Here is a 14,836-nt window from a genome sequence, read left to right as displayed (position 1 = left end):
GAACTAACTCTCCGTTCAGTTTTATCCCGTCCGAGCTTAGATTCCAACGCGCTTCCTATTATCCACATTTACTGTATCGTTTTCGAACTTTTTTTAAAATTTCTATCCATCAAATAATTATTTTTCGAATTTTCGAAGGCATGCCAGAGTGTTTAATAGTTACAAATTTATCGGAAGACGGAAGGAGAGAAAAGTCGGTGGGTAAGAAAAATTTTACGACAGTTATGTCGTAAGATTTGCCTTACCCACCGTTATACAGTACCTTTGTTCGCGATTAATATCAGAAAACGAGAGTGAGAAATTGTAAATTTTATTATAAGTCGGCGTCTTTGGGAATTATACAAATGAAAATCGATTTAATTAATAGTTTAAACGGGACACGCGTTGGTTTTTACACCCGTAGAGTCTTTGCTTAACGATGAATTAGCGGATTTGAATTCCGTCTTGCCCAGGTTTTGCATCTGATGATCGACGTTTCCGTTGACGGATGGCCTCGTCTCTGCAAAAGACATTGACAAATAAACCTTCAAATAAAAAAAAAATTAACCCTTATTAAAAGTCACGCCTTTTACGCCTTTCACTTTTTCAATAGTTATCAGTCTCCGTCTCCCGTTTAGTACACGGGAAACGAAAGTTTAAAGACTAACATATATTCTAATACTGTATTTATGAATTTAAATCTAACCACCGATTGATCTAATAATCGTCGGTCACATTTTCCTACTTACAGAAGGCATTACCGACGTGGGCGAAGAATTTCTACGGTAGAAATTAAATGATAGATTTGGGGGAGTATGGTATTTTTTACTTTTTTTTAAGCAAATACGACTCGTCTATTTAACGCGTTAGGATCCATCGACTTTGTAAAAAGAAAAGAATATCTTAAAAAAATTACAACGTTGCCAAAAAATGCCGTTTAATAGATACAGTATACGATAGTGTGATAATTTCTAAACTGGTTTCTGGTAATAGAAAGATCGTACGACAGCCTAACTCTGAAATTGAACGGAAACGTCGTCAGGCCCGATATTCGAAAGGATCCATCCGGATCTACGACCAACCACTAAACCCGCTTATTATGAAGGTACAGTAGTCTCGAAAACTCGGCACTCGATAACCCGGCATTCCGGATAACTCGGCCACACCCTGGCAGGGCAAAAAAGTCCTTAGTTAATTAATTTTCATTATAGACAGCTTTATGTTTCGTAAAGTATTTTCTGAGGTCTGTCTTATCGGATAAATTACTGTACACAGTGTATTCATTAATTTTCATTTTCATGTAGTAAAGGCTCTACGCCTTCATAAAGGACGTACTTTTCCTTTGTTTAAGGGTATTTAGGCAGTTTATTCTCTGTTGTATTCTCAAGTAAACAATACATACAAGTACAGTACAGTATTTTATGAGGAAACACTCGTACTTATTTTTTTAAGCCCATTCCCGATAACCATTTTTTTAAGCCCATTCCCGATAACCCGGCATTTTCACAAACTCGACCACCCTTCGGTCCACATTAGGCCGAGTTTTCGAGACTCTACTGTATTTCGAACGGCTTTTTGAGAAACTTTGGTAAAAATACGAGGCGTAAATCGCACTTTGTCGTAACGCGACTCGTTGTTATTTCTAACGTAAATATAACGCAAAAGTCATTCCGCGGACATTTCTAAATGACGTCATTAAACTTTCTTAAACGATGAAAATTCGAAACGTTTCGTTAGAAACTTTGTTTCCTCCTGGTAATAAAAAGGATCAGTTTGGGTAAAATAAACTTGGTAAATCCGATAGAACTTAGCCTATTAGAAAGATATTCAACGACTGATAAAGTCAAATCGAATTTTGATTTAATATGATCTTACTTTATAACGTTAATTACAACAACGTTTTCCCTTTTCCGTTATCCATTATTTTTAAATGACCGTCTTTATACCCTTACGAAAGAAAATGAAACGAGTGCCCGAATTCCTCACAAAATACCTCGATTAATTATATTTGCTTTCCTTTATCGCTGGAAAATTTTGTATATTGTATCTCTTCTATTCCTAATCCTCCCAATGAGTTTGAAATAAAATTTTAAAATATATGGCCTAGAAATATATATTTTTAAAAAATTTTATTATTATAGGCTATATTTTTTTAACCCTCCTTTTAGATATTTCCATAGAAACCTAGGTTTTAAAATAATCAATTTTATTGCGTTCTAAGTAAGTAATTAGAAAAACGATGAAAATGCCACGAAACTATAAATATTCGTTCGAATGGCACAGGGTTTACCACATTTATTTCGACCAACAATTGGATTGGCGAAGAACGAATCGTCCGACTACCGAGCGGAGGGGGAGAATGGCCGAGGAACGTCCTCCACGCCGTCGACCACGGAATTGAGAGAAGTAAATGAAGCGAAATATCCAGTCGCGCCTTGGTCATTTCTAACTTTTATCCCCGAGTGTCGATTCGTACGAGTCGCGGATCGGCACTTGTACGCGACGAAATTTTATATCTGGCGTTAAACGTCGGCCTTCCAGTTTGACGCAATCGATACAACTTTGTTTGTTAGTTAAGTTAATTTAAAGGTAAACCGGCGCTGGAAAAATAACGAAGACGCGCGTGGCCGATGTACGAAAAACGGCAGAATTACGAGAAGTGAAAGGCGATTGGCAAACTTACCGATTGGCTTTTTTCTTTCTTTTCTACTCGTGTAATAGTGAAAGACGGCGTACGATACTCCGATCAGACCGGAAGCGCTTCCCACTATCCGAAACGAGGTCCTTATTCCCACAACGTCTATCAACATTCCTCCTAGAAAACTGCCCGCACCCCGACCTGTAAAATATTCAAATTATTATTATTAATTGCCTATATAACTCCGGGAAGGAAATAAATAGCCGCCTCTCGTCTCTTACCAGAGATTTTCGTTAGAAAGTTTTTGCCAGTTCTGCGATAGAGAAACGTGGTATAAAAAATATCGGTAGAGGTAGAAAGAGGTCTTAATTACTTAACCACCGAGTTTCCTTTCCCGCCCGAAGTAATGTCGAAAAGATGGGATTAATAAATTTTTCTCGCGTAACAATTTTATTTCTTTTCGATTAAAATAACGTTATTCTATACTTCGCAACTGGGTGCGCAGGTAGACGAAGCAAAAGATCGTCTACCTAGTGATGCTAAAGATGCGCATCGTCTACCTAAGCACCCAGCTGCGAAGTATAGAATAATAAATTAAAGAAGACGCGGTTTCGGAATAAGTCTAAAATAACGCTTTTATTGGTTGTGTTTTACAAAACTGGATAAGGATAACAGTGGGGTAATCCTACTATCAATAGGCCTATATACGATATGTAAATCGCAACGGCGCGTTTAAATACACGCCAGCATCGAGAGTACGTTTAATTCTATCTTAAGTTCATTCTACCTTTCTAACTTTTATCGGATTTCGGGACCGGGGGCCATTCCTCAAAACATCGTTAAAACGCTCGGTCGTCGGGGTAAAGTACTGTACGTCACGAAAGTTTCGGTCTTCTATCTTTACTGCGCGCGATCGAAATTTGAGTGGCGAGTTATAAGGACGGTACGAAGCGAGTTAAATAAAAGCTTTTAATGATAACAATTAAAAATATTAACAGTTCGACTAAAATAAAATTTTGGAAATTTGTTTGTCGAAGTAGTCGGACATCGATACAGAAGTTTACGACGACGAAAGAAAAATAAAACACCTACGAAATAGAAAAAGTCAATAAATTTTTATCCGATTTAGAGATCTTTTGCTAGTCTTTTGTTCTTTAATACGGCGACAAGCTTTAATTCCGCAAACGAAAGGTTAAATTTGCCTTTATTTTTAATAGATTATTATTACTTTACTATTATTAGGGACGTCCGAAAAGGCTTTAACTAATTATCGAAATGCGGATAGTCGATGTCCACCAAAGGAGAGCGCGAAGGTCAAGTGGGCCAGGAATGACGTATAACAGATTCTTCGAAGTTCGTCCCAGATAACTAAATTGTTTATATATCGTGGCGTTTATCGAAAATATATGCGATATGGACCTAGGTTATGAGAATTATAACTTTCTAGAAATTGGTCCACTTATATTTTCTATTAATTCGTCTCCCCTCTTTCGGAATCTTTAACGATAAAATATTCTCGTCCGTAACCTCTTTAGATCGGCCTTTTCTCCAATTACGATCGTATATCGGGGTTTTTATTCGTATAAATAAACCGTCGTCTGATTATTAAAAGGCAAATTATTTATATTGTTTTTATCGCGACTTAAAAATTCTAAAAATGTAAATAATCAGCCAGCATTTCTTTCTTTTGAAATTAAGAATTCCTCATTGGAATGGTCAAGGATAAAAAGAGTATTTTGAAAGTAAGCGACCGAATCGAGTTTCTTCGACATTTTGTCTTTTGATGCGTAGCTGCGTCAATTTGTGCGCGCAAAAAGAAACGATTGCGACACGAATGATTTTGAAAGTGTTTATCGATAAAATTAACTAACAGTATATATGTTATACGCCTTCTACACTTTCGGCACGTGCAAATTTCGACGTTAAACATTATATATTTATAATAATTAATTTTACCTATTCCGAAATGTAGTGCTCCGGCGCATCCTTCGATGGTGGCCAGCAACCCTTCCGGAGCCAATATTCCGCTGTAGGTGGCGATGGTCACCCATAACATGTGATAGGTGGAAGCCTCCATCACTTCGAAGAGTAGACACCACCAGGGATCGGTAATGAACGAGTAGCCGAAGTAACGGACGAAGTAAAAGAAAAACGCCACCAACATGAGATTTATGTGACCCAGTTTGCGTAAAAACCATTCGGACGTGTACAAAAAGGGGGCGGAACATACGGCAGCTACCGTTATGGTCAGACCCAACAGATAATTCGGACTTTTTAAATCTAAAAGGAACCAAAACAGAAACGATTCCAAGAACCCCCAACTGGTCCCCAGGAAAAACACCGCCACGAAAAATACGCATATTTTTGGGGAAGACAGAAGTCGGACCAGGTTCTTAAAAAAATGTTTGGGTCTGGCCGGTGCCGTGACGTTTAACGAACACATGGCCAAGGCTTCCAAGGCGATCATGCCGATGAATACGTGAAAGGCGATGGAGTAATCGGTATAGCCCCATCCTTCGCTCAATAAGTCTACCACGTAACCCGTCAGAGGAGAAAAAATCGCCTGGCCCAAGCTGGCCCAAAGTCTCTGTCTTCCGAAATAACTATTGTGTTTCGTCACCAAAACGAATATGGTGGCGTCCAGCATGCTGAAGCACAGAGCGGAGCAAAAACCCAGACCCACGTTGACGATTAGACAAAGCCCTACGGTTAAATAGCGGAACTTTGCCTCGGGTCCGCAAGAAACGCTTACGTTATTGACTTTAGTAGCCACGCATTTCATGGAGCATTGGTAGTCTTTAGTTTCGGAATCCCAGTCGCAAGTGGGATGGTGGTAAACGCGATCGACGACTCTAATCGTGCTGACGTTAAGACTGCGATTCGAATCGACCGATCCCCTAAGGCTAATGTAATGTTCTATTCCCGCCGTTAACTCGGGGAAACAGGCGTCTCGGTCGTGGCAAAAGTGCCGATAATCTTCGATAAAATGTTTAGAACACCGAAGTCGACAGTCGCCCAGTTCTAATTCTAGATCTTTAAGGTAAATGGCGGAAGAATTGGCGGAAAAAGAAGCGATATATCGAGAACCAGAGCACGCGACGTCGACTCGGGTGGGTCGGCAGCTATTCGGTATATGGGGGATGAAATGAAAGCAGGCGCAGAAAACCGCGCACATGAGTAACGAAGTCATATATACGGCTTTGTACTTCCCGGTTTTGTCGGCGATGGCGCCACCCACCACCGGCGCCACCACTTCCGAGATGGGGAGGATGGTGTAGATGATACCCGTTTCTTGAACGTTTAAACCCAGACTTTTCATGTAAACCGTTAAATAAGGCATTAGGCTGGCGTAGGCTGAAAAAGAAAACAAATGGACAGTTAATTTAGAACTAAGTTATAAAACGCGGCTGCATTAATCTAGGAGCTACGAAAACAAAAGAATATGAAAAAGTTTCGACTTCTACTATAGATAATTCCGTTATTCGAGCGAATAACTAATTGCCTAAAAGCGAAAGAGAAGATATTTACCTCCGTGCCAGCAAAAGTTGACGATCTTAAGAGGCACGAGAGGGAGGTTGATTCCGGACGGAAGTCGACACATCGTCTTTTCGCATTTTCTTTTAGCCTGAAATTTACATTGTACAGTACCTATAAAAATATACGGCTATCTCATTCTATAATTTACCTGGTAAGAATAAACGAGTCGGGTAGCGATTACCGTCATGGCGTAACCTAATCGAATGCGTAAAAATACACCGACGGGTAAATCTTACCTGGTCTTTCTTTGGCCCGTCTTCCATTTCACCGTCTTCCATATCCGCTTGTTCCCGGATAGCCCTTGTTCCTCGACACCTGGAATACAAGAATTCGTCACGTCTTCCATCATCGAAAATAAATAGTAAGACGGCGGGACGGGCCGAAGCGAAGTACTCCAGGAGGACGGCCTCCGCGTTACGCGTTATCCCACCCGATAATTTCTTACGCAAAAGTCTACGGAAGCGGCGTTTACGAAAGGAGGACGAGATCCGGTTTGGAGTAGAGAAGGTCCGAAATGCGTAAAGGTCAGTAACTTACTAACGACGTAGGACGAAGGTCTTCGATCCCGTTGCTTCTAGTCGATAAGTAAAGGCGATCTTTGCACTATTTTCGTTAAACAAACCGTCCTATCAAAAAGGAAACCAATTAAGCGCCCGCGCTGCACACTTACGCGGTGGACGCGGAGAAGGAAGGCGAAGAGAACGATACGGAATAGGTCGAGGCGGTGACGTCATCGAAATCCCATTTCGTACCGAGAGTCGGACATTTACGAATTTTGCTCTCGAGTGACGTATCCGAGTCCTTCGACCAATGGAGAAGGATTCGAGCGCGTCATTGGCGAGGATTGCCACTCCGCTTCCAGTAATTTGCTTCCGAGTTAAGTAGAAATTTATCGGGAGGTCGATCGACGGGCAAAACGCGCCGAGACGAAACACCGGGACCGACGGTCGCCCGGGGAAAGGGCGGAATCTCCTATTGTCCGGGACGACGGTTTTCCAAAAGAAAAGGCCGACAATCGGAGTCCGGGCCAACGTTATTTATCGAGGGAAGAATTTCGTTTCGTAAACGTCCGATGGCGCTAATTCCCAGATAAAGAGTCCAGAGGGCGAACCGTTCGACCGAAATTATCTGTCGGCCTTCTTCTTTCCGCCCCGTTTAACCCCCGCGTCCGTTCTTCCATTAATTGGCACTTTAAAAATGTGGTGCCGCCCGGTAACCGCCGATGGAAGATTTAAGGCAATTCGAAAAACATTCGATGGGCCTTTGGCTATTACGAAGTGTTTCTGGCGCGTCTCGGTGGGACCGGGCCGACGTCGTTTCCGTTATAAACGTCACCTTAGTCCGTAGAGGGAGTAGAGACAAAACAGTGCCGACTGCAACCCGCTAATAATTGATTTTAAAAAAAATTACATGGTCCATTTCTCCAAAATTGCTTTATTTACGGAAAAAAATAAATTACCGGGTTTCATCTATTACCGTGTTTACGTCTTCTTTGGAAAAACATCTTTAAAAATTACTCGTATTTTTCACGTAATCCGTGGAAAATAGGAGTAATTGCCCGGAACTTGGAAATGCGGAAAGGGTAAAGATCCGGATGGAAAATTATACGCGCCTGTCCGAATACCGGGCGGTAACAAAAAGTCTGGTAAATAAAAAGAAGTACCGGTAGTAGTCGCGTTACTTATCGGTGTTGGCTACATCTCGGGTTTTCTTTTAGACCCACGGCCCGGCAAGCTAAAAACCGCACGCCGGCGTTAAAGGCGGAGGGAGTAGTACGCCGCTGACGGAAACCCACCGTTTCGCTTCTTTCTATCTCCTCGTTCTCCTTCTTCCCTTTCCTCTTCCGCCGAATAAACACTCTACGTACGGCCGCGGTCTCTCGTTAAGTAAATAAAAAGCGGTTACTTTTCCGATTCTGTTATAGCTTACATAACAAAAGGAAAGTCGGTCGGTCAAAAAAATCACTATTACATTTTGGCGGTTAAAGGTCGAGGGGTGGGAAGAGAAAGGAGATGGCGCGTTATATCTCGAGTAGAGTCGGAATTAATGACTATTCGACTGGTTATTAGCGTATATTTTGTTTATAATACTCGTCTCTACCGTCAGAATTTAGCTCCTTGTCGTTTTATAATAATTAATTATATAAAAGTTTTTAAAATAAAATCTGGTAACAGATAGCGCCACGAGCGATTTAAAACGTTTTTTGCCAGGAAAGTTAAGCGGCTGGTTGCAGTATTTATTTAAATTTAAAAATAGAAAAATTTTGAAACAGAATTAAAAAATCTTTCGTAAATATAAGAGTGTTAAGACGTCGGCCGTCCAATAAAGTAAAAATGAAGGTAGCCTAAATAAAAGCGTGTCGAAAGCGCGAAAAAGAAGACCCGGAGTCCGTCATTGATATTAATTTCATACGACCGACGTTTTATTATTGGAGACGAAGTGGCTTTACTTCTTCCGTCCCTCTTAACCCGATTCATTCGAATTAAATCGCCGATTACGGCTCGATCAGTTTTTATTCTCATCCGTTATAAATAAAGCGTTGGAAAATAACAGCCGAAGCGGGGAATTTCTACTTTAATTTTGGGAATCAAATTATTAAGTACAGCTCTCCCTTGATAGTCCGACGTTTTTTAATCCGACATGCTCAGTAGTCCGACGCACCTCCCGTCAAGGTACCCGTCCCCGTTATGTGTCTGCTTGCACAGAAGCGTGTCGCGACGTGAATCTCCCCATCCAATTGTTACACGATGACACACATTTCGTGTGTTTTCTGCGAGCGGTTCTGTTCGAACAGTTGGAGTAGGGAATATTGTAAGCTACTGGTAGCAAAAAGGACAATGCAAAATATGTAATTATTTTCGATAATCCAGACACTTTTGGTAATCCAACACCCCTTTGGTCCCATACCTGTCGGACTATTAAGGGAGAGCCGTATTTCGGTCTTAACAATGGTCCACTATATTTTCTCAGATTGAAAATATAGTGGACCAAAAGTAAAAGTATTTTTTCATACGGGCGCGCGTTTCTGATTAAACGCGCGCCCGTATGAAAAAATACTTTTACTTTTAGCAGATAGGGGATGAAACCAGGGCTACTCGAAGGTATCGCCTGGGGTGAAAATGAAGAAGAAAGATGATCTAGAGGAAAAGGCTGAAGGTGAAATTATAAAGAAGGATAGGAAAGGGATGAAACGGAAATCTAAAGGGCGCCTGTATCGCTTTTATTTAAAACAAAATTAAAAATTTACATACAGTTGTGGAACAGTAGTAAAGAATTGCAGAAGCGCCCTAATGATTGGCACGGAAACAACATATTTACAACACCCATTGTACTTACAATGAGAGAACCGACAAAGTTCCTTATGATAAGACAAACGATATGTACAGTACAACAGAAAGATGCCCATGTTACAAAAGTGTCATAAGCGAGGGACACTTACGAAGTAAATAGACAAAACATTGCGACTTGCAATGAAAGACCGACAAGACCATTAACACAGAGGAAAAATAATTATAATAACAACAATAATAATAATATGCACTTACGCGTGTTACAAATAATAATAACAATAATTTGACAACTCAAAAGCACGCCAAACTAGCAGTACGCAAATAAACGTATGAAACATTGCAACTGGCAATGGCGAAAATCCTCACAAGGGGGATAAAACAGATATACACATGCATTTTCAGCATAACAGGTTGTCTGACAATTGGCTGACTCTCGCAAGAGTCCTGCCTGGTCTTCTTAGTAGCCGAAGATATCGAAAGCCCGAGTTGAATGCGGGAAAAAGCATCATCGAAGACGTAGGTTTAGTCTGTGGAGATGGAGATCGCGTTGATTGCTTTCGGGAACAACATTGACAACACCAAGTATGTATATTTAGTCTGTTGAGGTGAAATCCTCATTCAGTGCTACGAAAGAAAATGATAATTTATAATTTTGATGGAAAATTTGAGTAAAACTATTATACGAAGAATTACAATTGTACAAAAGTACGACACGTATTCTATTAAAAGTTGTTCGCGTAATTTATTAAATACACTTTATATATACACTTTAAAAAAATTTTAACCGACAGTACTTAACTACAGTAGAGCGTCGTTTATCCGAAAGTCGGTTATCCGAAAGAATTCCAGTCGGCAAATTTTAATTTTCGCTAGTGCTGTGGCGCTTCAATCTTTGGCTATATCTTGAATTACTCGAATATTTTTTGTTTGTGTATGTGTTTTAGCTGGCAGCACTGTCACTTTTGTGTGGTGTTTTTCTGAGGACTGTGTGTCGTGCTGAATCGAACGTTTTTGATACTAGATAACTTCTAAAGTATAAATTATTTTTGTTTTTATATTTTTTAATATATTTATTTTGTTTGTAAGAAATAAAGAAATAATTTTTAACGNTAGTCTGCAAATATGAAATAAATAAATAAATAAAAAGAAATTAATTACTACAGTCGACCCCCCTATAACACTGTTGATTATTCCGTTTTATATGAATTCCATGTTGTATGAGTCACTTAGATTTTACAAATGCCTGTGCCGGGCTGTGAACGGCTCACATATTTATAAAATCTAAGTGACTTTAAACACAATAAAAACATCACTATGTAGTTGGATACGACAGACATTACATTTTCTAATTGCATAGCTTTTCTTGATGGATGACACGATGAGATATAAATAATTTAGAAAAATTCTGTTCTCCCATTTTTTGTTTGAATAAGGAAATGATTCCCTTATTTTTCGTCTCATTGCTGCCACAACACTTCAGAAAAAAATATTCAATTTAAACTAGACGAATTACATCGAAAATATTTATTTATAATTTCTTCTAAACATCTCGCGGGCCGGATAGAAACTTTTCGCGGGCCATAGCTGGCCCGCGGGCCGGGGGTTGCCCACCGTTGTACTACAATATTTACACCTTAGTATTCGACTTTCGGTTATTTATGTCACTAAATTTACACGTTTTAATTTGATTTTGTATTACATTTCGTTTATTATAACATTTGACAAAATAACCTGTATATTTACTTCGTACCATATTTAATGTATTCTTTAGCAGACAAATCTTTTGAACAAAATAACCGCGTTATCGTATAAACGTAATTTATAAATAAAATTTCTTTATAAAAGATCCGTCGGCCTAGAAGAGTCAAAAACAATTTTAAGTTTAAATGTGATTAATTTGCGCGGGATAACAATATACGACAGTAAAGAAGTAAATTTAGAAATACAGATTAAATATTATAGAGAATAACTTTTCCTTCCCTATTCGTACGCCTAGAACGGGTCGAGTCTTCCTCGGATAAAGTCTGTTCGTCTATCTCGTTTTATCGAAACAAATTTTTATAATTTTCACGTCTAATATTTTGTCACGGGTCATTCACCGGCTTCCTTTCTTCTTTCTGTTTTAATTCTTGCGTTGGATGGTAGATGAGCGCGTCTACTCGGATTCTCGCCAATAACACCGAAAACACCGCCGTATTTTCCCGCGCTGCTCGATAATTTTTCTTTAAACATTTAGTTTCCAACGCTATCTACCTTTGCTCGTCAGTTATATTTATGACCCGAGACTCTATACCTTGTGTAGTAGCGAGTTTAATTACGATATTATAAAGTTTAAGCTTTAATTCCTTACCCAGCTTATTCGGCTTCCTCGCAATCGATAGTTCATCCACGGCAGAACGATCAATCGCCAATCTATTCATAATTGTTTCTTGCCAATCGAGAAATTCTGTAATTACCGATCCTAAATTAAGAACTTGGCCCGTTCAAAATAACGTGTAATGTAAATAAATAATATTAAATAAACGAGTATAAGACGGTTCCTTCAATTTTTATAAAAAATCAAAGTATAAATTGTAAAATAGTAAATATTCTATATTTATATTTTGATTGGAACATATTATATAATCTCAGGTGTCACCCATATATCGACTTCGTAGGGATTTAAAAATCTTTAATCGTAGTATAAATGAGGTATCGTAAAAAATCTAGATTATATCTGTGTTAATAACAGTACCAGTCTTATTTTGAAGGATAAGATTCGTTGACGAATTTCCGATATTTACTTTTGTTTATAGACATTTGTTCGAGTGCAAAAAACAAGTCGAAAACGTCACGTTCTAATTCAAAAATTTTCCGTTAATATAATTAAAAGTTGTCATCTTAACAAACGATAAATATACACTGTTCGGGCTCCTAGTTTTATTTATACGCAGACTCTACAGCATATTTATTGTTAATTTTAAAAAAAACTGCCAAATCTTCGTATTTTACGCGTGTCGTTAATAATTAGGAAGAGATCGGTACCGAAAAAACATGTTAATTTCAACTTTTTATCATTTCCGTTTGAAGCGCGCATTTTAATAGCGAGCGGTGCGAACGACACGGAACAGGTTGTCCGAAAAGTTACCGCGCAGTGGAAATGGTTTAATTAAGTGAAGTTTTAATGAGACCAGATTCCGCCACGGGCCAAAAAGTCTTCCAAAATCCGAAACACGTCAGCCAGCGGTAACGCCATCTACCGCCAGGGGGAAAGGCGGGACGTGGCAAAATAACGTTCTTCTTATTTGCGTTAAGGAATAACGCGCCACTCGAGGTTGCGAACGATATACTATTTTTTGGATTACGCGTATAATGTACCAAGTTCGATTTCTCTTCTATTTAATAAACTTGCATTTTTTAATTATGAAAAGTTAGAATTAGTTCTGGCAAATATTTTATTTTCCGCAGGTTTTGTTTAAACGACTATATAAAAGTGCCGACACCGAGTGTTATTACGTCATCGGACAAAAGGAGCGGACTCCGGAGGTTATCGGATAAGTTTGTTACGAATTAGCCTTTGTATATATTAGTCGATCGAAGTCCGCACGTGTGCTCAAAGTAATACGGCTAGAGTTAGATGGCGACGATACCGAATGACGGCGTATAATACGATTCGTATAAAGTCCAGTATTCCTATTCCGATAGGACACAAAATATATGAGCGGAAATAAGGGCCACGAAATATATTTAATTAGAATTTTCCGTAAATCTAGCCGAGAAGTTCCGAGAGGAGGGCTAGAAGGGGCGACCGCTCCTTTGAAGATTTGCTTCGTTCTTTCTTTTGTTAAAGTAACAATTTTACGAAGAGAAAGTTCCCGGTAAGATTCGCTTTATTTACCAGTCGTCACGGGGAAATAACTATTTTCTTCGCCATTCATTTCGCCTCCGGTCATTCCCTTCAAGCGCCGTACTACTCGGAAGCTCGTTTTCTCTTCGTACGCATTTATTATTGACTGTGGCCGAGATAGAGGAAGACGGTAGAAGTAGAAATAAAACTTTTTACGGTAATAAAGGCGGCGATTCCTGTCGATCGATCGACCGATTACTTATATAAATCGTATAACGTTTGTTCTTCCCAGACAAAATGCCGCAACAGCCCTAGATTCGAACATTCGTTAATGGCGTACCGAACCCATCAGATATTAGCCGACTCCTTACTCGCTTCGGAAAAAGTTGTTATTTCTGGAGCCGGTTTAGAAGAAAGAGAGCGAATTTACCGCGTGGGATATCGTAAATTGCACTTACACGCGATAAACTCGAGTTTTTTTACTTCGAGAACGTCGGCGCCGTCCGTAAGGCTAACCAAAATTAGACGAAAGCAAAGTTTGTTTACGGCGAAATCAATCGTCGGATCGAAACCATGTTTTTCGATAAAAATATTTCGTAAGGAACCGTTGGACCCACGTTCATTTACACGCGGGTTGTCGCGTGTAACTTACGCGCAAACTCCCCGTCCGATTACAAAAACGTTTCCGTTTTCGAGTAAGACCAACGTCCTTCGAAAGCGCAGTGGATAATCGCGCGGGAATCAATTACCCGCGGGTAAGTAATAACAGTAATTACATAAAAATACAAAATTTTTACCTCTTCCCGGCCAGACGGTGGGCCGCGAGTGTTATTAGATTCCGTACAAAATACCGTTAAATTACAATCGGTAAGCGTAGGTGTGGAACTATTTTGTCTTTAGACTATCTATTAATACTTTTCCCCTAACTCGGTGACGATTTTCCAAAAAACAAAAAGCTTTCCTTAAATTGACGATCCTTACGGTACCGACCGATTTGGCTGGTAACGGCTCCGGATATTTTCTAATTTAAGGATTATCCTTAGGGAAAATGCGAAACTAAACTTTGTATTTATTCGGACTACGTAACAAGAAGGGAAAATATCTCCGTCCATTTAGGCCTAATTGCGGTACGTACGAAACCCGAGGCAACGCATCTCCGGGGAAAGCGTAAAGTGTCGTACGCATTCCCTTCTTTCGCTCCGACGTATTACGTCATCTATTATTAATGCCGGTAAGATTCTAATTGTACACTACAATAGCCGAATGCGCGGAAAAGCCAGCTCCTCGATTTATATTATAAAATAAATACTAATGGTAACGACCACTTACCGCAAATTTCTTTCGGTTAAAACTCTTTCCAAAATTGCAAAACTACTTTCGTCTAATTAAAGTAGGCTTCCCGGATAAACCGGCCTATAAAAAATATAGCTTAAACCGGAAAAAATAAAATTGAAGTCTGTTAAAAAAGAATCACTATTTATTCACTTTCGATGTTTTGGAATACTGTATAAACTTTTGACCACCGACCTTTCGTTGTAGGCTAAGCCGTCAAAATTAAAACTTGCC

The 14,836-nt window shown here is 39.4% G+C and overlaps 1 protein-coding gene across 5 annotated transcripts; it reads right to left on the bottom strand.

The window, feature by feature from the left end:
* Positions 1–294: 294 nt before the first annotated feature.
* Positions 295–7,302, bottom strand: LOC111638159 (major facilitator superfamily domain-containing protein 6-A-like). 5 transcript variants are annotated; one of them, XM_023383808.1, is made up of 7 exons: positions 6,907–7,301; positions 6,692–6,780; positions 6,391–6,469; positions 6,146–6,242; positions 4,574–5,971; positions 2,663–2,818; positions 295–499 (listed from the first exon to the last, which is right to left on the bottom strand). In XM_023383808.1, exons 3-7 carry the CDS (start codon positions 6,430–6,432, stop codon positions 369–371), a joined length of 1,824 nt encoding a protein of 607 aa, XP_023239576.1. In that variant the 5' UTR covers positions 6,433–6,469; positions 6,692–6,780; positions 6,907–7,301; the 3' UTR covers positions 295–368. The 5 variants fall into 5 exon arrangements, with proteins under 5 accessions (XP_023239576.1, XP_023239574.1, XP_023239578.1 ...); XM_023383806.1 differs by lacking the exon at positions 6,692–6,780 and having other exon boundaries at positions 6,907–7,302; XM_023383810.1 differs by lacking the exon at positions 6,692–6,780 and having other exon boundaries at positions 6,825–7,301.
* Positions 7,303–14,836: the final 7,534 nt, after the last annotated feature.

This window comes from Centruroides sculpturatus, unplaced genomic scaffold, assembly GCF_000671375.1.
Source record: "Centruroides sculpturatus isolate CEXI.00-Female unplaced genomic scaffold, Cexi_2.0 scaffold895, whole genome shotgun sequence".
In the NCBI taxonomy this organism is placed as follows: Eukaryota; Metazoa; Arthropoda; class Arachnida; order Scorpiones; family Buthidae; genus Centruroides; species Centruroides sculpturatus.
This window is presented reverse-complemented; position numbering and strand designations above follow the sequence as displayed.